Raw genomic sequence first — 26,566 nt, 5'->3', positions numbered from 1 at the left:
CCACTTGACTTTTCGCATTTCATTGAATTGCTAACATGAAGAGTCCTGAGACTGTTTGGCCTCAGTCCTTGAGTTGTGACCTTCCTTCCATCATGCTAAATACCTTGTTAATCCCACTCCCACCTGAAAATGTTTACAGGTAGCCGAAGAAATCATGTTAACTAGCAACGGTACCCACCCTATGGGAAGGGTTTCGATTGGGAGGCCCAAATGAAAAGGCAAAATATCAGAAATTGAAGCCTTTTTTTATTTTGAACGATTTATATAAACATACGTTGAATCATATCACATGCAAATCATCAAAATCTAAACAGTATTTGTAGAATTTCAATAAAAGCCACATCACTGTTCATATCGGTAAATATTATTCCATCGTGTTTGGAAAAACTGGAAAATTTGGAAATTGGGAAAAAATTGGAAAAACAATATAGCCTATTTTACTCCAGGGGGTCCCAGGATTACCGACCCAAAATTTAGTTGCGATCGGTTCAGCCGTTTTTGCGGTACCTGGGAACAGACAGACAGACAGATATTTGGTGAATCTTCGTAAGATTTTGTCCGACCTCCTTTCAGCTTGAGCCGCACAATTAACCACCTCCAATCAAATGAACCCTATTTTGGAAAAGTTAAATCCCAATCCACCACCTGTATCCTCGGTTTTGCATCCCTGGTCTATAGTCTCGGTTTGACAACCCACCGACTTTGTCTGTATTTGAGCCTGGGCTGGGGAATTAGTGATCAGATTGGTTTCATTGGTTGGCGCCTTAACTTTAGGAACTTTGAGAACAGTTTCTGCGTATGAGAGATTCCCAGTATATTAATCATGAAATAGGGACAGTTTGGAGAAACTTTTTATCCCATTTTTTTTTTCATTGGCACCGTGGGTTATATGATGGGTGCATATTATGTGCATCCATCTGAGCTATCAATTTAGCAATAAGTTGGAAACTCAGCATTGTTTCTTGATTATTATTTTTTTGTATTAGTGGCTGTCCCTATTCACCCGTTAAAACGTGGCGTATGTAGAGTCACCCGTAAAACGGGATGAATAGGGACAGCCATAAAAAATCCTATTTATTCCTATTTAACCCATATATGGGGTTAATAGGGACTATAAGTTGCTTTAAAAAAAAACAAGAGAACACTTTCAACCCAAATATCAACAAATCAGTATGGTTCGCAATTTTCAGCGAAAAAAGTTTCCGAACTTTTTTTCAGTTTGTGTCCCTGTTCACCTTGCTGTCCCTATTCACCCCATTTCACGGTACCATGTTGCACTTACTGCAGCGTTGTTTGCCCCTGCAAGATGGACTGTCCCTGTCCCCTGTCCAAACTTTTGACATCTGATCTGAAGCATCTTGGAGGGGGACAGGAAATGCTTTATACCGAAGGAACACTTTAGGGGGTAGGGAGGTGCTGCAAAAGGACAACACGACCGACGCGGTCACAAAATTGGTTTAAAATTAATAAAATTAACGGATCAAACAATATAAAGTCCCCCATACTTGTTTGCTCCAGTCGATTTATTTCGTTGCGTGGCGTATATAGAGTCTGGCGTTTCTGAAACCGTTATTAACGCCATATAAGAGGAAGAAGAGGAAAAAGTAGATCGGAGTAGATCTGTGAATTATTTTTTGTGTCTGTCAGATACTGTAGTTCATGGGCTGCGGAATGTAATTGACAGAGTCTAGTAGATCTATGAAACGCCATTGAATGTGTAAGGGATGAGGGAATATTACAGCGAGTTCTGCGCGATGTGTCGCGGACAGACGAGCTTCGCAGCCTCAAAATAAAAATATAAAAACTAGATAACCAAATAATAATGACAAATGAGACTAAATGAGTGGGGATTTTACGGCGAGCAATGAGCATCCGGCCGCTGGCGAGGCAGGAGTGCGGGGGACACGGGGTGAGGGGAACGGGGAAGAGCGAAAGAGCGAAATGGCGGCTCCCGGTTCCGAGCTGCTGGTGCGAGTGGACCAGGCTGTGGACGATGCGCTGCTCGTCTCTGTCAGACTTGGTGAACGGGACTTCTCTGGAGTGCTGATGGACGTGAGAGGGAGGTGAGCACCAGGTGGACATTCTTTAAACACGACGAGGGCGCATGAGGTGTGTTTAACAAATAAAAAACATTCAAACCGTAGACTCGCCTCGTCCTCCCTCCTGTGAGTGTCGGTGCTGTCTAAATACGTCACGTGTTCCCGCATCGTTTCATCAAAGTCGGCGTCTCCAGGTTGTACTCGCAGGTGCCCGTGCGACACCTGCAAACACCCGGATAGTTTGATTCGCGATGGCTCTGTCGTCATTTTGCAGCCATGTGCTCGATCATGTGGTGCTGGAGGGGCTGTGCCTCTTTACCTCGTTCGGGGATGTGCACCACTTAGGTTCGAGCACGGACACTGTATCCCGGTGTACCATGCACGGATTGCACGTAGCACGTTGGACGTTTTGAACATGAAATAAAATGAGTAAATTCACAAATTGTTTTGAGTTAAATATGGTGAAGATGTGATGCAGCCTTGATGGTCCAAATGGCCTCCTGCCTTGGGGTTACTTGTGTGTTGCTTTTGTTCTTTTGTTCCAGGTCGGGCCAATGTGGCATCCCGGTGACCGTCCTGCCCAAGCGAGAACCTCTGCACCCCGAGTTTGCTACCGACTGCACGCTGGAGCGCAGGCCCGCTCCCCTGCAGCTCTTGCACCCGGCCAACACTCTGTCTGTCCAACCGCGGCCGCTACTCAAGACCGAGTGCACAAACGGAACGATCTTCCCTCTTTACTCCAATAGTGCTCCGTATCCTCCGCCGCTGCTCATTCGACATACGTACAACCAGTCGGTGCCGCAGCCCCCGCCGCGGCCGATTAAGAGGATAAAGCGGCGAGCGACTCGAGACTGTGGCCGACAGGAGGTGACTGTGGCTCTGCGCCCACGACCCATCCTTTGCGAGCGCTGCAAAGGGGGCGTCGGTGGTGAGGGTAGCAACGAAAGTAGTTGTGGAGACGGTCCTGCCGAGAGCTGGGGTTCCAGTAGTTGCTTAGAGTCGTTGAGGAAGAGGAGGCAGGATGAAATGGAAATTCACACAAACAAAGATCCCAAACGAGGCGACGATACGGAAGTGAGAGCAAGCTGTGCAGATGGCGGACGCCGTCCCGCCGCGCCCCACCGCCAGAAAGCCGTGCCTTTGCGATCCAAGGGACTAGTAGTAGTAAACCATTCGAGAGCGCACACCCGGGCTTCAGCAGCCTCGCGTTCTTTGAGGACTGGGAAAAAAGTCAGAAACGTGCATCGCGTCAACACGTCGTGCGACTCGAATACGAGTGGAACGAGTGATGGCGAGGAGTCGTCGGCGGTCTCGGCCAGCCGCAGGACCGTCACCACTAAGCACTGTTGGAGCCGCAAGAGCGCCCGTCTTGAGCAGCAGGAATCGGAAGAAGCTTGTCTGCCGAGTGCAGCGGAGGATGAGAGTGAGCAGCACGAATCAGAAGAAGCTCGTCTGCCGAGTGCAGCGGAGGATGAGAGTGAGCAGCACGAATCCGAAGAAGCTCGTCTGCCGAGTGCAGCGGAGGATGCGAGTGAAGAAGATGGGATCAGTTCGTCCCGTTCAGCATGCGGGAGCAACAGTACGGTTGGCTCGAGACTGAAAGCCGTTCTACCTGAACCCGAGCACGTCCACGTAAAGAAAGTGACGCGCTGCGTGACATCTGCCGGACAGCTCGCGTGTGTAGGTGACGTCGTCTGGGCCAAGATCTATGGTTGTCCATGGTGGCCTGCTAGAATTGAGTGCATCACTGTCAGTGTGCAGGTAGGTTTGCCAAAGTGTTTTGTTACCCGCAGAGTTGTACTTTTCTGGGATGAATATGTCGTCACGTTTTGTACACGTGTACAAGATGAATGCTGGTTGTCTTTGTGATGTAGTTTGTGCGTTGTTATTTTAAGTTTGTTCAAATAATAAGTTCCATTTAAGAGCTGAGTTGGAGGATGCAGCTCATCTTGGGGTGGGTTGTGAAGCCATCTGTTGATGTTGATGTCAGGTGCTTTTAATACAGCAGTAGTTGTCATTTGACCTTTGAACCGAGATCTTCGTCTTGCCTCGGTGAACTCCGTTGGTTAGACACCCAAATATTGGACAGCACGTCATGGAAGTCCCAATGTCCTTTTCACACATCATAATCGGTGATCACCCTAAAGCTTTCTGCCATGCTTGTCATTGTGAACGCCAATTCTAGCAGTTTTCAGATGTTGCCATATGTCGTTGCGTCCGATCAGAAGCTATTAGCGGTTGCCGATAACAAACTTTGAATGTGGCATTGGCTGACAAAATTGTGTATGGTAGTGCTGGGCATCCCACCTGCTGCCACACCACATCCTGCTTCCCCAGCCCCCCCAGGTTTTACAAACTGCACTGCGTATTTGGCCCTGGTGTTGGCTTAGCGGTTAGGGTGCCGGCTTGGGATCCTAGGATCCTGGGTTCGAATCCCGGTCGATCGCTGAATTAACGCCAAGGGGGTTGACTCAGCCTGTCATCCTTCCGAGGTCGGCAAATTGAGTACCAGCTTGCTGGGATGAATGATCCCGGTGTGTACCCCAGTTTAGAATAGGTACACCGTATCCCTGCGCATCGTAAGGCTGCTGGGCCATAGAAGTTCACGGTTCACGTTTCACGGTTCACGTGAACAATCGGACCCTGGGCCATAGGATTTCACGCTTGGCTGTTCACGTGTTGCGCGCCAGTTCTGCTTTGGCCGAGTAACCGTCAACATGGACTCTTCGGATGAAGAAGATTGCCTCATTCTGCTTCTACTAAGACGGAGGAAGAGAAAAAGGCACAGAATTTGGAGCCGAGAGCACTTCCTTCTGAGAGAAACCCGTGGTGAATTCCACCGAACAACTTCTCACTCTGTCTCTGTCTTTATCACTGTCTCATTCACTCTGTATGTCTGTCTGTCTCTCTCTCTCTCTCTTTCTCTCTCTCACACACACACACACACACTGACACACACACAAACACACATACACACACACACACACATTGACACACACACACACACACAATTAAACAACCACACACACACACACTGACACACACATACACACACACATTGACACACACACACACAATTAAACAAACACACACGCGCACACACCCGAAAACAATAAACCTTAACCTGTCGGTGAATTCAGACGCCCATTCAAGTTCTCCCAAACTTGTGCTCTCACTAACTCGATCAACTGTTCTCGGTAGTCGTCCATTTTGTTTCGGAAGTTTTGCCCGGATGTCAGTCTAAAAATAATCAGGTCGACCGAGATCTCCGTTTTCACGCATAGAAAAAGTGTGCATGTTCATTCCGCCTTTCACGTGTGAAACGTGACACGTGAAACATGAAAGGCGTTCTATGGCCCAGAGCAAGTCATACTACGTTTGTCCATTTTTCTTTACACGCGTGAACCGTGAAACGTGAACCGTGAACTTCTATGGCCCAGCAGCCTAAGAGGCGACCAAGGGTTGGCGTCAGGAAGGGCATCCGGCCATAAAAACATTGCCTCAAACAGGGAACCATGATTGTCATGGGGCCCGCAAGGCTAACCCCCGCTCTAGCGGGGAAAATGGCCTTAAAACGATCATTCATTCATTCATTTTCATTCAGTGCGTACAGTCACTTTCAATGCTTTACACTGATATGGTCACCAAGAAACAGGCCTGCTCAACTGTGCGTGCAGGTGTTTGGTGTTTGAAACAGGTGTTTGAATAGATGGTGTTTGTTCTCGATTTTAGGTGTAGGCGTTTACTTACAACTGCTGGAGCCGTTGACAACTGTAATGACACAAGATGATTGTGCAATCACGTGACTCAATTTGTGATTTTAAATTGTAGGATTGATGTCGATGTTTTGAGGTTTGCGCTTGCAATATTTTGTTATTTTATTTCTAATATCCTGTTATTGCTGCTCATGTAAGAGCAGAGCGACAGGGAGCGAAGTGGGGTGAAAGGAGAAGAGTAGGACTTGAGGAATGGTGGGAGCAGGATCTCGGCAGATTTATTAAAGCTCTGGTAGAAGTGAGAGAGACCCGGAGGTGGTTGTGGGTAGCAGGGATGAAATATGGAGGGAAGAGCCTGAAACGACTAAACAGGTCGGGGGTGGGGGGAGGGGTAGGGGGATGGATAGATGGAGATAACCGCTAAGTTTTGACTTTGGGAGGGTAACAAGAAAAAGGTTTTGATGATAAATATTTACCCTCTGCAGGAACACAGTGGCCTGGTGCTGAAGCAAGAAGCAGGGATCACTTGGTTTGGTTCCACCACCGTGTCGTGTCTGCCATTAGTCGAACTTGTGCCCTTTATGGAGAACTTTGAGGCACGTTTCAGCCGTCGCAAGAAAGGCCACGGCTACAGACGGGCTGTTTCTGAGGCAGCAGAGGCTGCGCGGCAGCTTACGCCAGAAGTGCGGAAGTTGCTGACTCAATTTGAGACATAGGTGGCAGGACTAGTGCCACCTCCCCTTGCCCCTTACCCTTTCCCCTTCCTGTCCATTACTTATTCTTCTTCTTCTTTGAAAGCAACAGCTTCTCCCTGGCTCCGAAGAAGGTAAGCATATAACGGACCAACCTTGCATTCCATCATGCTTTCACTCTCACTCCGATTTTATTAACTTTGAGCAGTCTTTCAAGGTTTTCTGGGTTTCTTGCATTCATTGCCTGATCATCATTTCGGTTCATTTGGAACGTCAAACACTGCACAAGGCAGTCTGAAGACTGATATTTGTCAAGTTTACAGTAATAACAGCTTCATAAAACACACACACACACACACACACACACACACACACACACACACACACACACACACACACACACACACACACACACACGAGCCGTTGGGCTGTCTGTGTGTCGCCATTTTTCTCAGAGATGGCTGAACGGATCTTCGTTAAACTTTCAGAGATTCATCAGTGAGTGCCTGGGAGTGTTTTAGACAAAAAAGTTCGTTTTTTGGGGGATTTTTAAAAAATCGCTTTATAGCGCGCAAGCCTTTTTGATTAATGACAGTTATATACAAGTACACATTCTAATAAAGAAATACAAAACAGGTACCAGACATTTGAACACAAGTAATAAAACAATTCCAGAAGCGGTCAAAGTTGGTGGTAAGGCTTCTTCTTGTGTATGGTAGTGCTGGGCATCCCACCTGCTGCCATGCCACATCCTGCTTCCCCAGCCCCTCACCCCCACCCCCCAAGTTTTACAAACTGCACCGTATAGTCAGTTTCAATGCTTCACACTGATATATATAGATAGATAGATAGATAGATAGATATATATATATATATATATATATATATATATATATATATATATATATATCTATCTATCTATCTATCTATCTATCTATCTATCTATCTATATATATATATGTCACTATGCGACCTTCATATCATCAGTGGAGAACCGCCAGCAAGGTGTCCCATACAGCTGCTGCTGCACCTTGCTGCTAGATGGTTCCTCTGGAGCTTTGCAGGCAATGCGGACATGCATGGTGATGATGTCATGATGTTCGCTCATGAGGTTGGAGAACCAGATTACAGATACCATTTTATTTATATATATATATATATATATATATATATATATATATATATATATACATATATATATATATATATACATATATATATATATACATATATATATATATACATATATATATATATACATATATATATATATATACATATATATATATATACATATATATATATATACATATATATATATATACATATATACATATATATATATATATATATATATATATATATATTTATATATATATATATATATATATATATATATATATATATATATATATATATATATATATATATATATATATATATATATATATATACAGTGGGGAGAACAAGTATTTGATACACTGCCGATTTTGCAGGTTTTCCCACTTACAAAGCACGACAAGGTCTGTAATTTTTATCATAGGTACACTTCAACTGTGGAAGACGGAATCTAAAACAAAAATCCTGAAAATCACATTGTATGATTTTTAAGTAATTAATTTGCATTTTATTGCATGAAATAAGTATTTGATACATCAGAAAAACAGAACTTAATATTTGGTACAGAAACCTTTGTTTGCAATTACAGAGATCAGACGTTTCCTGTAGTTCTTAACCAGGTTTGCACACACTGCAGCAGGGATTTTGGCCCACTCCTCCATACAGATCTTCACCAGATCCTTCAGGTTTCGGGGCTGTCGTTGCGCAACACAGACTTTCAGCTCCCTCCAAAGATTTTCTATTGGGTTCAGGTCTGGAGACTGGCTAGGCCACTCCAGGACCTTGAGATGCTTCGTACGGAGCCACTCCTTAGTTGCCCTGGCTGTGTGTTTCGGGTCGTTGTCATGCTGGAAGACCCAGCCACGCCCCATCTTCAATGCTCTTATTGAGGGAAGGAGATTGTTGGCCACGATCTCGCGATACATGGCCCCATCCATCCTCCCCTCAATACGGTGCAGTCGTCCTGCCCCCTTTGCAGAAAAGCATCCCCAAAGAATGATGTTTCCACCTCCATGCTTCACGGTTGGGATGGTGTTCTTGGGGTTGTACTCATCCTTCTTCTTCCTCCAAACACGGCGAGTGGAGTTTAAACCAAAAAGCTCTATTTTGGTCTCATCAGACCACATGACCTTCTCCCATTCCTCCTCTGGATCATCCAGATGGTCATTGGCAAACTTCAGATGGGCCTGGACATGCGCTGGCTTGAGCAGAGGGACCTTGCGTGCGCTGCAGGATTTTAATCCATGACGGCGTAGTGTGTTACTTATGGTTTTCTTTGATACTGTGGTCCCAGCTCTCTTCAGGTCATTGACCAGGTCCTGCCGTGTAGTTCTGGGCTGATCCCTCACCTTTCTCATGATCATTGAGGCTCCACGAGGTGAGATCTTGCATGGAGCCCCAGACCGAGGGAGATTGACTGTCATCTTGAACTTCTTCCATTTTCTACTAATTGCGCCAACAGTTGTTGCCTTCTCACCAAGCTGCTTGCCTATTGTCCTGTAGCCCATCCCAGCCTTGTGCAAGTCTACAAATTTGTCCCTGATGTCCTTAGACAGCTCTCTGGTCTTGCCCATTGTGGAGAGGTTGGAGTCTGATTGAGTGTGGACAGGTCTGGAGACGGCTTTGCGGTCGGTCTTTGCGGTCTTTGTGGTCGGAGACGGTCTGGAGACGTCTTTTATGCAGATAACGAGTTCAAACAGGTGCAGTTAATACAGGTAATGAGTGGAGGATGGGAGGGCTTCTTAAAGAAAAAACTAACAGGTCTGTGAGAGCCGGAATTCTTACTGGTTGGTAGGTGATCAAATACTTATTTCATGCAATAAAATGCAAATTAATTACTTAAAAATCATACAATGTGATTTTCAGGATTTTTGTTTTAGATTCCGTCTTCCACAGTTGAAGTGTACCTATGATAAAAATTACAGACCTTTACGTGCTTTGTAAGTGGGAAAACCTGCAAAATCGGCAGTGTATCAAATACTTGTTCTCCCCACTGTATATATATATATATATATATATATATATATATACACACACACTGTATATATAATATAAATAATCATATTAAATTAATATGTATGTTATGCTTCAAAATAAATGTATGCAATAAAATAGCAAATTAGCCAGAAACAAGGAGACATTTTAGATGACAATGAAGGAGCATTGGAAAAAAAAAATGGTTAATAAAATTAAAATACAAAAACGAAGGGGGAATGGACGTTTTCGGATGCAATATTGAGTTTTGACTCGTGATGTAATTATTATAAAACTCATGGAATATAACTCATAATTCAAATCATTGAATTGAGCATGACAGTGATGGTTGGAATTGTTGATTATTTATATATTTGTGCGCTACAGAAGGATAGGTGCAAATATTTAGTATTTCTGAATTGGATGCAAGTTCGGGATTGTGACTGGCCGGTGGGCGGAAGGGGTGAGCGTGTCAAGGTGGCTTAATATACTGTTTCCAAAGCGAGGCAGGAGCTCATCTCTCCGTTCACTGAGTGAAGGGATGTTATGCAATTGAAGTTAGTTTGTTTGGCAGAATATGTGGATACGCCATAAAACTGAGGGTGCGCTTCTGGGCATGTGCTCGTTCATCTTTCTGAACAGTGGTCAGACTAGATCCCCAGACAGGTGATCCAAACTCAAGAAGTGGGCGAATATATATTTTATAGATGGGAACCAGATCACCAACGCTAGCTCCACTTTTCATAAGGACGCTTGGTATGTACAACCGACGAGCAGCACGAGACATCATATGTTGAACCTGTCTATTCCATTTTATGTCCGCTTGTATTACTATCCCAACAAGTAAAAACGAGCTAACACTCTCCAGACGGGTAATAAATATCGACACACAACTGTATTTCCAGAAGGGGATTCTTCAGAAAGTGTATCTGCATAACTTTACATTTTTCTGGTTTGGGTCTCGTATCATTGTTCCGACACCATCCATTGTTTATGCGTGGCGTCACCCAAAATATTATTGTTTTATATGCCAAGACTTTTGAAAAAGGTCTTGGTGTCAAGCCCAGATCCGGTCAGGTTGCTCTGGCCGCTCTCAAAGATTTTATGTTACCCCTAAATTACCCCTAAAATAATTAATTCTGAAAATATTCATGTACACATATCTCCTCAAGTAAGCCTGGTGTTGGCTTAGCGGTTAGGGTGCCAGCTTGGGATCCTAGGATCCTGAGTTTGAATCCCGGTCGATCATTGAATTAACGCCAGGGGGGTTGACTCAGCCTGTAATCATTCCGAGGTCGGCAAATTTGAGTACCAGCTTGCTGGGATGAATGATCACGGTGTGTACCCCGGTTTAGAATAGGTACACCGTATCCCTGCGCATCGTAAGAGCATGACCAAGGGTTGGCGTCAGGAAGGGCATCCGGCCATAAAAACATTGCCTCAAACAGGGAACCATGAGCTCATGGGGCCCGCAAGGCCAACCCCCGCTCTAGCGGGGAAAATGGCCTTAAAACGATCATTCATTCATTTTCACACATATCTCCTCAAGTAGTATTGCTAGAAACATGATGTTGGTGACTATTTGAGGGTGTTTGACAATGGGGAATTGATTGGCGGCATCGCTTATATGATTGTAGGTCATCAAATTTACATAAATCCAAGATGGCCACAAAATCACTCCAGAATAGGGATTTTAACATAATTTTGCAGCCTTCCTCATATATAATACATATAATATAATGATGATGTTGGTGTCCTGTGTTTGCTTGTTGGCCACAATGGTTTTTTTTTTCTCCAGGTGTGTTGAGTGCTGCTTTGTCGAGGTGTCATGGAAAGCGACGAGTCTGCTGCACAAATCCTGACCACTAGCAGTACCAACGATGGGATCTGTTGCACGATTCGAGTCTGAGGATGCTTCTGTTGATCTTGAAAAATGTTATTTTTTCAAAAATCAACAAATGACAAACTGATTAGCGCAACCAATGGATGTAAGCCAATTAGAGAGGCATGTGATATCCACAATGAGTCTGTTGCAAAACAAGTGAAACTGGTCAAAGGTGATTAATTTCTCTATCATGTCTCAAATCAGTGTTATACAAATATTACCCTTTTAAAACGCATTATCAAAGACATTGATTCGCAGAATACGCAGCCAGCTCCCCACGAGCCATGCCATTCACGCGAGTCTATGACTCGTTTACACTCAGTCAAACGTCCACCTCCAAATCTCCAAAGTTCTCTTCCTGCCACAATGTTGCATGTAGAACATGATCTTTAACAGAGCTTGCATCTTTCTATAACGTTGTGTTGAGAGGCTGCCATCAACAGTGTTCACCTTACCGATATCCTCCTCCCCATCTTTATCTCCGTCGTCGTCATCGTTATCGCCATCTCCTTGTTTAGCTGTGTGCTTCTTCTCCATCAAGACTGCTGTGGCTGCTTGTTTCAGGTTTGAAATTGTATAAATAACCCAGAAACCTAAGTACAGGTTCAGGATTGGTCATATTTGAACATGCATGCTTAAGATCTTGAGTATCACAAAATCTTTGAGTTATATCAAAATCGTGATCATCGAGAGACTTCCTCAGCCCACTAGTACAAACATGTACAGGTTCAACAGAACAAATATGCTCGGCCAACACATCTGCAGTATTATTTGACAAAGCAAACACCATCATAGATTTATGTAACTCGCCACGATAAGTGAAATCAACTGCACTGCCAAGTGCTTTAACAAGAATATCTTCACATCTTTGTTGCGAAATTGACTCAACAACCAGAGAACTATTGAAGTGATCTCTGATAACACTGAGTTCATAGCCTTTGCTATTGTTCAGCTCCTGTGCCAATTCTGGCTCGATCTTATCCCGTGCACCTTGCTTTGGGGTCAACTTAGGCGGCACACCAGATGAAAGTGAGGCATATTGAAAACTTTGAATGTGCGTCGTCCAAAGTCGTATGTCGAAAGCGCCGAAAATAGCATGCTCATCCTGAAGGTCACACATTTGTGTGAAGGTGGTATCCTGAAAGAGGTTTGGTGCTGCTTGGAATGAGTTGACACGATTTGACTCGTATATACGATATTTAGCATAGTCTCTTTGTTTGATTTCTTGTCACAAATAATGCATTTCAATTTGTAATAAACAGTACCTGTACTTTGGAGATTTGGAGGTGGGCGTCTGAGTGTGAATGAGTTGTAGACTCACCAGAATGGCGTGGTTCTTGGGGAGTTGGCTGTGTAGTTTGTGAATTTCTGTCTTTGATAATGCGTTTTAAAAGGGTAATATTTGTATAACACTGATTTGAGACATGATAGAGAAATCAATCACCTTTGACCAGTTTCACTTGTTTTACGACAGAGTCATTGTGGATATCACATGCCTCCATAATTCACTTGCATCCATGGGTTGTTCTCATCAGTTTGTCATTTGTCGATCAAGATCAAGAGAAGCATCCTCAGATGACTAACAGTGCAACTGATTCCCTCGTTGATATGGCAGGTAGTCAAGATTTGTGCAGCAGACTTGTCGTTTGCCATTACACATCAAAAAAGGAGCACTCAACACACCTGGGAATGAAAAGAAAAAGCAATGTGGTCAACAAACAACTGAAGACACCAAATCATTATATTGTATAAATATGAATGAATGATCGTTTTCAGGCCATTTTTCCCCGCTAGAGCGGGGGTTAGCCTTGCGGGCCCCATGACAATCATGGTTCCCTGTTTGAGGCAATGTTTTTATGGCCGGATGCCCTTCCTGACGCCAACCCTTGGTCATGCTCTTACGATGCGCAGGGATACGGTGCACCTATTCTAAATTGGGGTACACACCGTGATCATTCATCCCAGCAAGCTGGTACTCAATTTGCCGACCTCGGAAGGATGACAGGCTGAGTCAACCCCCCTGGCGTTAATTCAGCGATCGACCGGGTTTCAAACCTAGGATCCCAAGCCGGCACCCTAACCGCTAAGCCAACACCAGGCTGTAAATCATTATATTGTGTATATATGAGGAAAACTGCAAAATGATGTTGAAATCTCTATTTCATGACGATTTTGGTGGCCACCTTGGATTTATGTCAATTGGATGTCCTCCAATCACATAAGCGATGCCGCCAATCGATCCCCATGGTGAAAACTCCCATATTACACACCAACATCATGTTTATAGTACTGTTACTTGAGGAGATATGCATATTTGAATATTTTAATAGATACACTAATTTAGGGGTGACAGCAAATCTTTGAGAGGGGCTGTAGAGCAACCTGACTGGATCTGGCCTTGACACCCAACCTTTTTGAAAAGGTCTTCGCATATAGAACAAGAAAATCTTGGGTGACGCCGTGCATAAACAATGGACACAAACTCTCCCGAGAGCCTGGACTACACATATTTCCATCAATACTGTGTAGACAATACTGTGTCATTAATCATTACAAGAAATATGATTAGGCCCAACTCAGTCCCTTGTAGAACTCCACATGTGAGATTTAACAAGTTGGACATTTCCCCTCGATAATAAATAGTTTGAGAATAAATTACAGACTGTTGGCAGAATGGAGACATCCGCCATGAGCCAGATAAGCTTTTCAATGATTGTGATGTTATTAATAAGATGAAATGCCTTTGTAAAATTTACCGCACATAGATTCACATATCGACCTTGTTTATCAATATAACGATAAATGGTTTCGAGCGTGCTCATGATATAATCGTCGATGGAACTCCCTCTCACATTGCCATATTGGGAATGGTCCCTCTGGCCTTGCCCCCCCCCCCCCCCAGCTCTCTCTGGGCTCTGTCCCCCAAATATTCCTGCAGGTCGCACAAGATCTGCCTGCATCCCTCTTATGGTTAAACTGCCAAAATCAACTCTCTGCTCACCTTCACTCCTTCATTCCTCTTTTCTCCCGCCTCTGGAACAATCTCCCTCACTCTCTTCAATCCCACTCCTCCCTCCAGGTGTTTAAAACAGCTGTTCACCACCATCTCTTCACCCCATCCCATGGGTTCACCATGGATGGGTTCACCCCATCCAAAACCTTGATCTTTTCTACCCCCGCTAATTTCACCCCAAATCCACTTTTTTGAAATACCAACTTTTGTCCTGGAAGTCCTTGTGTTTTATACTTCTCCCATCTCCTCCCCCCAAGCCCTCTCCCTCCCACACATCTCCCTGCTCTCAAATGTTGTGTTTGTGTGCTTCCCCTTCTCTCGCCATCTTGTCTTCCGCTCCCTCTTTTTATATATTTTGTTTGTCTGGTTGATTTGTTTGTGAAATAAATGTTAGCTCTTTCACGAGCCTCGATTCAGTATACAAAAAAAAGGTCTGTGTGGGGTCTCAGATCTTCCATTACCCAGTCAGAAGGAAAGTTCTCAAACACTTTCACAAAAACAAGTTATTTACAGATATTAGTAAAAGCTGATAGTATTAATTTACCTTAGCAACCTGTGGTATGGCACAAACAGAGGCATTCCTCTACTTTTTGGGAAAACAGCCGATGTGCAAACATTTATTGAAATCTTGCCAAGAGGTTGAGAAACTTCCAAAGCGAACTCTTTAATAAGGCGAGTGGAGATATCGCTGGGATATTTCGTGTTCCTGAATCATTGGTGGAGGTGAAGGAGTGGGAAGATGTGCAGGTAGAACAGACAAGTCCAAAGGAGCTAATTCGGTGCAAATGCTTGGAAAATATGAATTCAGTTCATTGGCTACTTCAAGAGATGTCTTATTGTTTAAGAACTTAAAGGATTGCTTTTTATATTAATGAACAGGATTATAAAAAATTAAATTGATATATGTGGGAAAATTACACGCCCAGACCAGGAATCGAATCCAGGTCCTCTGGAAAACCGTACCAGTGCTCTGCCATCTGGGCGACCCTGACTGAGTATGCAATTTTCCCACACATATGATTGCCACTCTTTTCGTCAATGCTTCCGGGGCACTCGCTGCCAACCATAGGAGCACCAACGGCCTGAACACGAGAGGGTCTTCCTCCAATGGGGGAACAAATCCATGTCCTCTATTATAAACACCATGTAGTAATGAACAGGATTATTTAATTTAAAAAATTGGTCTTTTCGATGTCCTTGGGTGCAGTGGACCATCATTGTAAGGTGGATAAAATACAATCGTCATACATCTACCTTTGTTTTTGTGCGCAGATGCACTTGTTTGGAAATAATTTCTCATGACCTTTACTTTATATAGGTATTGAGAACTCATTGGACATCTTCAACGGTGCTTCATGGATCGTCTCATTTTAATGGTTTTATTGTCGATGTATTGTGAAATACTATGGAGAAGGTGGATCAGACTCGGCAACGGTTACTAGAGTGAGATGTGCATGGAAGAAGTTTCGGGAACTGAATGGCATGCTGACGAGGAGGGGAGTGTCATTGAAGCTGAAGGGAAAGGTGTATGCTGCATGTGTGAAGTGTTATGATTTATGGGAGTGAGACATGGGTCATGAACGTAGATCAGCAACGAAGGCTGGAAAGGGTGGAAATGTGAATGGTTCGGTGGATGTGCGGAGTATCGTTGAGAGAGAGGAAGACAAATGATGAATTGTGAAAGATGATGGGAATAGAGCCTGTGATGGATGCTGTGAAGAGAAACAGGTTGAGATGGTTTGGTCATGTGTTGAGGAAGGATGAAAGTGACTGGTTGAGAAGAGTGATGGAAATGAATGTAGAAGGAAGTAGAGGACGGGTAAGACCGAGAAAGACCTGCTTAAAGGTGGTGGAAGAAGAAATGCGGGCAAAGGGGTTAACAAGGGGAGATGCAGAAAATAGGGCAAAATGGAGTAGATTGTCATGGGGCCCGCAAGGCTAACCCCCGCTCTAGCAGGGAAAATGGCCTTAAAATGCCTGTTGTTGTTGTTGTATTGTGATATACTAGATCAGTGATGGTTTTTGATGTTTGAAATTGATCATGTGTGCATCTGCGATGAGATTTCGTCTGATGACGTTTTTTGTTTTTTCCCCTCCTTGTGCAGGTTTTTATTTTTTCTTCTTCTTTATTTCTGCCAAATGGCAAAAGACCTGTCACGGGTACCAAAGGTCGTGCTCTCTGATCCTTGCTCCGTTTGTCGATGGTGTCATTAATGGCAGCCAATTAATGCTCAGGCATCTTCAGGGAGAATACGAGTTGCCCGAGCATCGCGGAAGAACATCATGTCGCTCTTCTTCTTTTTAATACCACGGTACTGTGTAATGTCTTCTGTGCATGAATAGGACAACAAGAAATGTAGCTGCTTAGTACGCAATATATCGATTAGAGTGTTTGTACACTGGGGACACTTATGCCAGCGATTGATTCGGAAAGGGGTAGAAATATACTGTGTATATATAAATAGATAAATATATATATGTACATATAAAAAGATTGTAGCTGTTGCCACCTTGCACAGTTACATGCTGGGGTTTGTTTTATTTTGTTTTTAATTTTGTACGCTTTATAAACTTCTGCAGACGGACGCTTTCGATCGTTGTGTGGGTTTTCTTTGATCGCCGCGTGCTATCTGAGCCCGTCTGCTGAAAATCCTTTTTGTATCGAAAAAGATGTCAGACTCTACAGGAATCATTTTTTATTTTGGTTTTTCTTTTGCTGCTTCTTAACGTCTTGTTTTGTATTTTTTATAGCTGTAATTGCAAAGGCTGCTGGCCTACCTTTGTTTGATGAGTGTTTATTTTATTTTGGAAAAGATGCTCTTTTTTTTCTTCTTTTTTGTTAAAAGGCATTTATTCTTATTGCAACTAATGGTCTTTCACACTGTCGACCCGACCTTGGATTTGCAGTGCCTGTTGATTGTTCTACCTTTTGTTTACTTTCTGCTCATTTGCATCAGGATTTGTTTGCTGGTCGTGTCAAGAAGTACTACTAAATAAGGTAGGTTAGGGGTTTGCAGCTTTGATTCGAAAGCTCTCGCTGTAGTCACAGTTGCCCCTCTACCCCCCATTTAATTTAACGTACGTATGACGGTGTTCCATTTAAGAACCTCAGCTCTCTCCCATTCCCAATTATTCTTTTTGTTTATAACATTGTTGCGTATTCTTAAAAACCACTTTCCTTTCGAGTCGGTTTGATTCTTCCCAAACCAAAAAGTATTTATTTTTTAGAACACGATATTCTTAGAACCTGATACTGAATGCAAATCGTTTTTCCACTTTGATGCAGGCCTTGAGAAGTTATAGATTTCTTTCCGGTTTTTGTTTTTTCCCCGCATCATTTTTCGCATCATCATCATCATCTTCATCATTTTCATCATTTTCATCATTTTCATCATTTACATCATCATCATTTTCATCATCATCATTCGCATTTTTCGCATCATTTTGCTGTTGTAAACTTGCCCGGCTGCGTCGCCGTGGATTTGGTTGAACATATTTGCCACGTTTGATCCCGAAACGTGAAACTGCAATTCCACGGGGTTTGTTGTTTTTGAGTTACCGGCAGTTTGCCTATGCTTGCCGGTAGTGTAGATGTATGCAAGCAAACCGTTTCCGTTCATCTTGCTGTAGATGCCATGTAGCTTCGTACAAACACGGTTGTTTCTTTCTGAATGCGTTGTCCGACTTACATCGGTGTGCCGACGACACGATGGAGTGCAGACTTCCAGTTCGTTTTTTTCCTACTCAAACTCCTCACTTTGACAAACATCACCGTCACCCGTTCTTTGCACATCATGCCCATCACTTTTAACTGAAGAATTATGTTCACATTTTACAAGGATTGTTTATAGACATGTTGAGAAAGCGAGTTCATTTTTAAACAAAACTACGTGGTATTTCCTCCTGGCATTTGAACTGTTAAATTTTAATTGCAGTAATTGTGATCGAAATATATTGCCGCAAACGGCCGCCTGGATGCGCGAGTGTCGAGTGGATAGTCTTTCTCTTGACCTCCATAATTGTTTGATTTCTTAACATTCTAATTGCACCATGGAAGTGAACGAGTAATGCCACCCTCCTTGATTATAAGTAACAAATTTTTACTTATAGTTGCACATATATGAGTATAAGTAAATAATTGGATGCATACAGTAGCAGATTCAACTAGATACTGAATAATAAAAATAAACTAATTAGAATACTGTGGGTTAACATAATTAATTAAAGATAAGGGGAGGGAGGATTAAAGGGTGAAATAAAAATAAAAGAAAGAGGATCAGGCCAGATTTGGAGGATGCTGGGAGCAGGTGGAAATGGGGAGGAAAGTCGAGAGATGTGTCAGTTAACGGCCAGGACTGCCTGAAGTGATAACTCGGAGGCATTCAAAGGGAGGCAGAAAAAAATGCAGTGGCGGTATCTCGTAGATTTAGGCAGGAGAGCCCCGAGGGCATTTATGGCAGCAAAGAGCCTCTAGGTAGCGGCTTGAGCCCAGAGGGTGTCTGGCATAAAAAGTGCAGGTGGGTGTGAGACAGGTGGGGCTGAAGTACAATATCCATTCATTCTGACTGGCTCTTCTGACTCTCCCCTCCCTCTTTTTCCCATGATTCCCATTGAAACTAGACCAACCAATCAGTTGGCCAGTTCTAGATATAACATTGGGTTTAACCCAGCCTGTGGGCCTGAATATGCAAATGAAGGCTCAAATGTCCTGGCACACTGCTAGACCGGTGGTAGCGCAAGTAGTAGGGGGTAAGGCCTGGAATATATACCTAACCTACCAAATCCAACTCTTCCCTGTGTGGCCCAACGTATACTTTTACTTCTCAGGGAAGTTATCCTGATGTTGTTTCGTATGCAGCCTGTGGCTGCTGGTTTCATCATTTTTCTAGAAGTGAGTTTGTGCCGCTGAAGCAGTGCCCCAATTACCAGTGAGCTGGTACTCAATTTGCCCACCTCGGAAGGATGACAGGCTGAGTCAACCCCCCTGGCTTTAATTCAACGATCGAATGGGATTCAAACTCAGGATCCTAGGATCCCAAGCCGGCACCCTAACCGCTAAGCCAACACGACACATCGTTAGCCTGATGAAAGTAATATACGATACTATTAAACTATAAACGTTAAAATTTCCCTTTTGGTAACAATACATATCGGTGCACAATATTTATTGCTATATTCCGATAACTAGTTACGTAAAAATAAAATCTATCAAAGAATGTTTACAGGTTTTCATACTTCCTTTCCTTTGTTATTATTTTTTTGGATGCATCGTCGTGCTCATGAAAGAGCTTTTTTAATCTCTGCATAATTATTCAAAGCAAGAGGCAATAGTTTCATCCGTGCTAGCAATTGTGTTGATATGGCCTGCAAGTCGAACCAAATCTCATGTCAAGCCTTCACAAACAATTAGCATTCTCCTTTAGCATTCAAGCAGTACTGGTTTAATTGAAAATATAAAAAACTTGCCAAATATTTATATAATAAAACTCCGATTTGGTTTTTCACTATAAATGAGCAACTGTTTGGATATTTGAGGTGTCAAACTTGTGCATAAGCCACCCGAAGCCACGTTGGTGCGTGCACCCGACAAGGAAACCGAACCCGGTGGTGTTTGCACCGTTTACCAAATAAACCCGAAACAGACGTTACGATGCAAAAGGCGGAGTCCCGCAACCCTTTGACCCGCACCTCTTTCTGCAGCCTTTGCACGCAGCTCAAGCTCGCCCTAAAAACATTCATTCCTTTTTAATTTTGTTTTAACGTTTTTCAGGAATTTTTGTTGTGTGTGTGTGTGTGTATATATATATATATGTGTCTGCCTATATTTTATAACGTTTCCATGTCTTGAATAATCGAGGCCTAAAGTTGCAACATTTTGACGTTTATTTTTGCACTCGTTCTCCAATCGGATGGGATGTTTCCACTGCCAGGGTGCCACGTACGTTCACGACGGTCATCGAGGTTGATGTTTTATTTGTACTTGAAGACCAGATCGGTTGGTTGAATCATGCTTTGAAAAGAAAACGACAATAAAAACAAAAGCGTGTCGATGCAATTTGACGATTTGGGTGACCTGAAATCGTGATTGTCTTTGCAGGTTTGTTTTGGGTTTTTTCTTTTTTGCAAACATGTTCTGTTGATAAAGACACTTTTGTTCTGCACTTGCAACCGTGATGTCGAGCAGAGCATAATGGTGAATAGTTGTATTTGATAGATCCACGACCTTAAAACAAGTTTCAACTGTGAAATAAAGCGTTTTGTATCAAGTCAAGTATATGGCCTGATGTTTTTCAGCTCCTTTTTTATTTACTGTTTTTAATAACGTTTTCAGAAGCTTACAACAGGAGGGGAAGAATGGTTTAAGCACTTCTGGTAATACATTTGTGAATTTCCGATGCCTCTATTATTTTCTCTTTGATTTGCCATATTGGAATGCTTCTGTGTTTCCTGCAGTTGACAGCGGCCGAGTTCCCCACAGTCGCTTTGGCTCTTTTGTGATGACATATGAACTTCCTGACCCTTTTGTCTTCGCTTCTTCTTTAATTAGATTTTTTTCTTTTTTCTTTGGCCCTCATCCTGTCTTGTCATTTTCTTTGCACTCTTTTGAATGATTTATTTAGCACCCTTTCACTCTTGAGTGATTAATTCACTCGGTCGTTAACTCGACTGGCTCATGAGGTTACTATACTCACAAACCCCAGAAAATTGCCTTTGTTTGTATTTTACTAAAATAATTATTGTACTTTATAAGAATCGTTTTACCTCCACCACGAAAAGGTGGATGGAGGTTATGTTTTCACCCCTGTCTGTTTGTGAACAGGATATCTCAAAATGTTGTGGACGGATTCGGACAGAAGTTGGTGGAGAGATTGATTGGGTATGTGGCATGGAATAAATTATTAGATTTTGGTGAAGATTCTCATTTTGATCCAATAATTATAAAAGTGATTCGTCACCATTGAGAGATAGGGCAAAAAACGATGTACAGTACAATATCTGAGTTGTGGACGGATTTGGCCAAAACCTTCTGGACACGTTGGATGTGTGACGAGGAAGAATTGAGTCAACGTTGGTGAAGATTTGAATCGGGATCCGGATCAGATAATTTTAAAGTGATTCTTCATCATTGAGAGATAGGGCTAAATCCAATTATATAGCAGGATATCTCAAAAAGTTATAGACAGATTTGGACGAAACTTCGACAGGTTGTCTGTGTGACGAGGATAAATCAACTCTATTTTGGTGAAGATCCAAATATGGATACGAGAATTTCTTTAATTTTTTTTAATGATTCTTCACCATTGAATGATTGGGCCAAAAGCAATATATAGCACCTTATTTTAATAGTTGTGGACGACCAAAAACAAACTAGATGGTATTCATAGAATGCTTACCCTGCACAGTCGACTTGGTACCAGCCAACTCTTCTGTTTTTAAAGGGGTTTTTTTTTTTTTGATCCAATATCAGACCATGCCACCAGATAAAGGATAAAGACCAGATATCAGACCAGAAAAAGGGTCAGACCATGCCACCGATGACACCATAAATAATTGTTGCGTAGATCACGATCAAGAAATTTCAAACTGCGTTGTACTTGTCGAGTTATGACGTCTGTTACGTGCTCCTCCCGAAACCTCGGTCACGGTGTACCTCCAAGCCCCGAGAGGTGTCGCGGCAGAAAGATGTGTTATTCTGTATGTCAAAGATCAATGGTGAAACCACACCAATTGTTACCAACAAACAAGTATTGTATAAAGATCACACAAGAATAACAGTACAACAACAATAGTAATCAATTGTACAACCAATATATATTTCCTATGATGGGACCATCAGGTTCGTACAATATAACTCACTGTGCTCCAAGTGAGTGAAAAGAAGAACATTCCCAATGTCTCTATTTCGGCATCAAGCCAAAGTCGATCCGCTCCAGTAATCGTCAGAACGATGTCTAATCGAGACCAGAATCCCATTCGGATGACAGTCACAGTCACGCTGCCAAAGCTGCGCAAAGGTGCCCTCAAGGCGACTGGGAAATCACACCCTCGGGTATGGACGTACCACGGCTCCAAATCGGCGAACCGCAGATTTCCCACTCAAAAACCACGTGACACACACACACCGGATTAACATCTGAATGTGGTGAAAATGGTTGAAGCGAAGTGAAAAACCTTGAGCGAAGCGCAAATCCTGCGCGAGGTAAGAATGGCCGACGGCCCATTCTCGTGGCGTAACGGCACTCTGATGATTCTCTCTGGAATCAACCGCAAAACCTGTCACGCAGGTTTATCTGTCACAGCGATGACAACTCTGTCGCAGGAATCCCTTTCCCGGGAAACCCAAAGTTCACTCGTGACCCTCGTTCGCCAATCTTTCGCTCCAGACCTCGAAGCAGCTCGGCTTCTTGTCCAACTCACTCGCTCCGCCTTCTCTTCCTCTTCCTCTTCATCGTCTTCCAGTTCCGGTTTCATTTAAACATTAACTTTTTTACCTTTTGAAAATAGTAATCTCTATTTCCCTTAAACGACAACAATAAATAGTACATGGAATCAAAAATGCTTACAGTGGATGAAAACCACACCAACAGAAGTGACGAATCCATAACACTTCCCCCCCTACAGAAAGAAAGTTTGAACATAGTGAAAACTTTCTTTGCTGGCAAAAACTCTTAACAAACAAAAGTAAAACTCGCACCCAAATTATCAATTCACGTGAGCAACAATAATTAATATTCCCCAAAATAAAGCAACAAAACTTCCAAACAACCTACAGAAATTTCCAAAGTTAGTTCACTCTGGACAAAGCATCAGCAACCACATGTCCCTGCCCTTTACATGCTCAATTTCCAAGTTGAACTCCTGCAAAGCCAAACTCCATCTCATCAACCACTGATTTTTATTTTTCATTTTTTGAATGAAGGTTAAGGGGTTGTGATCATTGAAGACTTTTATCGGAAAGGTAGTAGTTCCCAGATACACCTCATAATGCTGAAGCGCTAGCAGGAGAGCAAGGGTCTCTTTTTCCACATTGGCATAATTTGCCTGATGTTTGTTAAACTTTCTGGAGTAGTAGCACACCGGGTGATCCACTCCATCCTCATCTTCCTGTAATAGAACTACCCCAGCCCCCACATCACTTGCATCAATGGCCAACTTGAAAGGTGCTTGAAAATCCGGGGCTGCTAGGACAGGAGAGCTCATTAATATTGCTTTGACGTGGGCAAAGGCAGCCTGACATTTGTCATCCCAAACAAACTTGGTCTCTTTCCTCAGCAAATTCGTTAAAGGGGCTACCACATCAGAAAAATTCCTGCAGAACTGCCGGTACCAACCAGCCATACCCAAGAATCTCATAAGCTCCTTCTTCCCTTTTGGAACTTGGAAGCGATCAATGGCTTCTATCTTGGCTGTCACCGGTTGCACCTGACCTACTACATGGCCTAGGAACACCACTTGTGCCTTTACAAACTCACTCTTAGATAAGTTGATGGTCAACCCTGCCTCGGTCAGTTTCTTGAAAAATGCCTGAATTTGTTTAATATGATCTTCCATGGTCATAGTGTGGATGATGACATCATCCAGATAAGCCTCCACCCCCTCAAGGTCTGCAATAAGCTTATTAATCAGCCGTTGAAATGTAGCAGGCCCGTTTTTCAATCCAAAGGGAAGAACCTTGTACTGATACAACCCATTTGGTGTAATTAAAAAAAGAACTAGGATTCCGTTCCGTTTCCGGTCCGGTCGTGAGAGGACGCTGGCGTCACTTGCTCGCCGCTTCTCTGACTGGACCATTGTCCGTATCTTGCTTTCCTGGTGGTCGTGGCGGATTTTTGGCCATTGAGTCTTCCTCTGCACGGTCCCGGCTCTGCTCTGCTGCTCCTGGCTTCACCTGCTCGGCTCCTTCGCTATTTCCTCGGGCTCACTCTCGTGGGTTGTGCCGCCCATTGTTTGTGGTGGCGGTTTGCCGCCGTGATCTTGATTAGCGGCGGCGGTCGTTTGCCGCTGCATTTGCCGCTTTGCCTCCTCAACCTTGGCCTCGTGCTCGTCTCTTCGCTCCTGTCTGCCCTCTGCATGGTCCCGGCTCTGCTCCTGGCTTCACCTGCTCGGCTCCTTCGCTGTTTCCTCGGGCCCACTCCCGTGGGTTGTGTCGATTGTTTCGCCTCCTCACCCTTGGCCTCGTGCTCGTCCCTTCGCTCCTGCTGGCATGGCTCTGCGGTACTCCGCCGCAAGGCTTCTCCTGCTTAAAACCCGCTCCACCCCATCATGCATCTCTGCAATCAAATCGAATGGACTCCTGCGTCGACCCAGGTACATTCACCGTGGCTCCGATCGTAAGTTTGTTTATTTACAATCGGGTCACTCCATCCCCATCCTCTGGTCGGCTCAGCGCACTCCCACTCATCGTCCCAACACACCTGGTCACAACAACGCACAAAATCGCACCTTCTGTCTGCGAACCCTGGCCAAATCACCTGGATTCATACCCGCCATACAAAACAACATCAAGCTCACCCTGTTCAATACCCGGTCCCTCAACAACAAATGCCTCATCCTGAACGACTACATCCTGGAAAATAAACTGGACTTTCTCTGTCTCACTGAGACCTGGCAACAACCACTGGACTACTACACGCTCAACCTCACCACACCCAATGGATATTCTTACATCAATAAACCACGCTCGGAGGGCCGAGGTGGTGGAATTGCCGTTATTCACCGACAAGACATCAAGACCAACCTCATCTCCATCTCATCTGCTCCATCATTTGAACACCTGGCTTTTAAACTCTCTGGTCACACACAGTCAGTCATGGCTGTTGTCTACCGCCCTCCCAAACCACACCCATCATTCCTGTCTGACTTCTCCTACTTTCTGACCCAGCTATGTTCCCTCTCCCCCTCAATCCTCCTCCTTGGTGATTTCAAAGCCACATGGACTCCACTGACTCCACGCTAACCACTGACTTCACTGATTTACTCACCTGCTTTAACCTCACTCAACATGTCAACTTTCCTACCCATAACCGTGGTCACATTTTGGACCTTGTCTGCTCTACTGGACTAATTTTGCACCATCTCTCTGGCTCCGACCTCACTCTCTCTGACCACCTAGCCATCACTCTGACCATCAACATCCCCACCCCAGCACCAAGGCATTATCGCACTATCAACTTCCGTAAGCTGAACGCTCTTTCACCTGCCTCATTCTCATCGACCCTCTCTGAAAAAATGTCCTTCTCCCTTCGTTGACCTCCACACCCCTTCTGACCTCACTGACTACTACAACCACACTCTCTCCTCCTGCCTTGACCAACTTGCGCCTATAAAAACCAAAACAGTTTCTTTCACCCATTCTGCTCCCTGGTTTACCCCTGAACTCCGCCTGATGAAAACTCGTGCTCGCCAACTTGAAAGACTCCGCAATAAAACAGGTCTCACAGTTCACTCCCAGGCCTACAAGGACCACATACAACACTATAAAGATGCCCTCTCCCACGCCCGCTCCGCCTACTACTCTCAAATTATCCACTCTGGCTCCGGAAACCCAAAAGCACTCTTCTCTACAATATACAAACTCCTCAGCCCCCTGAACACCACCACCCAGTCATTCACAATAGACAACTGCATCTCCTTCCTTTCATTCTTCCAACGCAAAATTGAAAACATCTACAACAGCTTGACCACCGCCGCACCCGCTCCCCCTCAAACCACCTGCCCCCCCTTATCCTGCCATCCCCTGTCTCAATTCTCCCCAGTCTCCCCTACTGACCTCTCTGAACTCCTCATCGGAATGAAAACTGCCACCTGCACTCTTGACCCCATCCCCTCCAGCTTTGTCAAGGCCTCCCTTCCTGCTCTCTCTCCACTTATCATTGCAACAATAAACTCCTCCCTGTCTACAGGCAACGTCCCACCATCCCTCAAAATTGCTGCTGTTACCTCCATTCTGAAAAAACCTGGACTAAACCCTGACACCCTAAATAACTTCAGACCCATCTCCAACCTACCCTTTCTGTCAAAGGTTTTGGAACGCGCTGTAGCCACTCAACTCAAACATCACCTCTCTGCCAATAACCTGTATGAAACATTCCAATCCGGATTCCGCTCCAACCACAGTACTGAAACTG

At 43.9% G+C, this 26,566-nt stretch overlaps 1 protein-coding gene across 2 annotated transcripts; it reads left to right on the top strand.

The window, feature by feature from the left end:
- The first annotated feature begins 1,917 nt into the window (after positions 1-1,917).
- On the top strand, positions 1,918-20,709 carry LOC137413547 (PWWP domain-containing protein 2A-like). Of its 2 annotated transcripts, none has more exons than XM_068098972.2 (4): positions 1,918-2,063; positions 2,585-3,800; positions 6,241-6,581; positions 16,544-20,709. In XM_068098972.2, exons 1-3 carry the CDS (start codon positions 1,942-1,944, stop codon positions 6,469-6,471), a joined length of 1,569 nt encoding a protein of 522 aa, XP_067955073.2. In that variant the 5' UTR covers positions 1,918-1,941; the 3' UTR covers positions 6,472-6,581; positions 16,544-20,709. The 2 variants fall into 2 exon arrangements, with proteins under 2 accessions (XP_067955073.2, XP_067955074.2); XM_068098973.2 differs by having other exon boundaries at positions 1,973-2,109.
- Positions 20,710-26,566: the final 5,857 nt, after the last annotated feature.

The sequence above is a fragment of the Myxine glutinosa genome, chromosome 3, assembly GCF_964187855.1.
Source record: "Myxine glutinosa chromosome 3, kmMyxGlut1.1, whole genome shotgun sequence".
NCBI lineage: Eukaryota > Metazoa > Chordata > Myxini > Myxiniformes > Myxinidae > Myxine > Myxine glutinosa.
This window is presented reverse-complemented; position numbering and strand designations above follow the sequence as displayed.

Coding starts and splice junctions, on each gene's coding strand:
- LOC137413547 (XM_068098972.2), top strand. CDS start 1,942: ATGGCGGCTCCCGGTTCCGAGCTGCTGGTGCGAGTGGACCAGGCTGTG. Junction 2,064..2,584: donor CTGATGGACGTGAGAGGGAG/GTGAGCACCAGG, acceptor CTTTTGTTCCAG/GTCGGGCCAATGTGGCATCC. Junction 3,801..6,240: donor GCATCACTGTCAGTGTGCAG/GTAGGTTTGCCA, acceptor TACCCTCTGCAG/GAACACAGTGGCCTGGTGCT.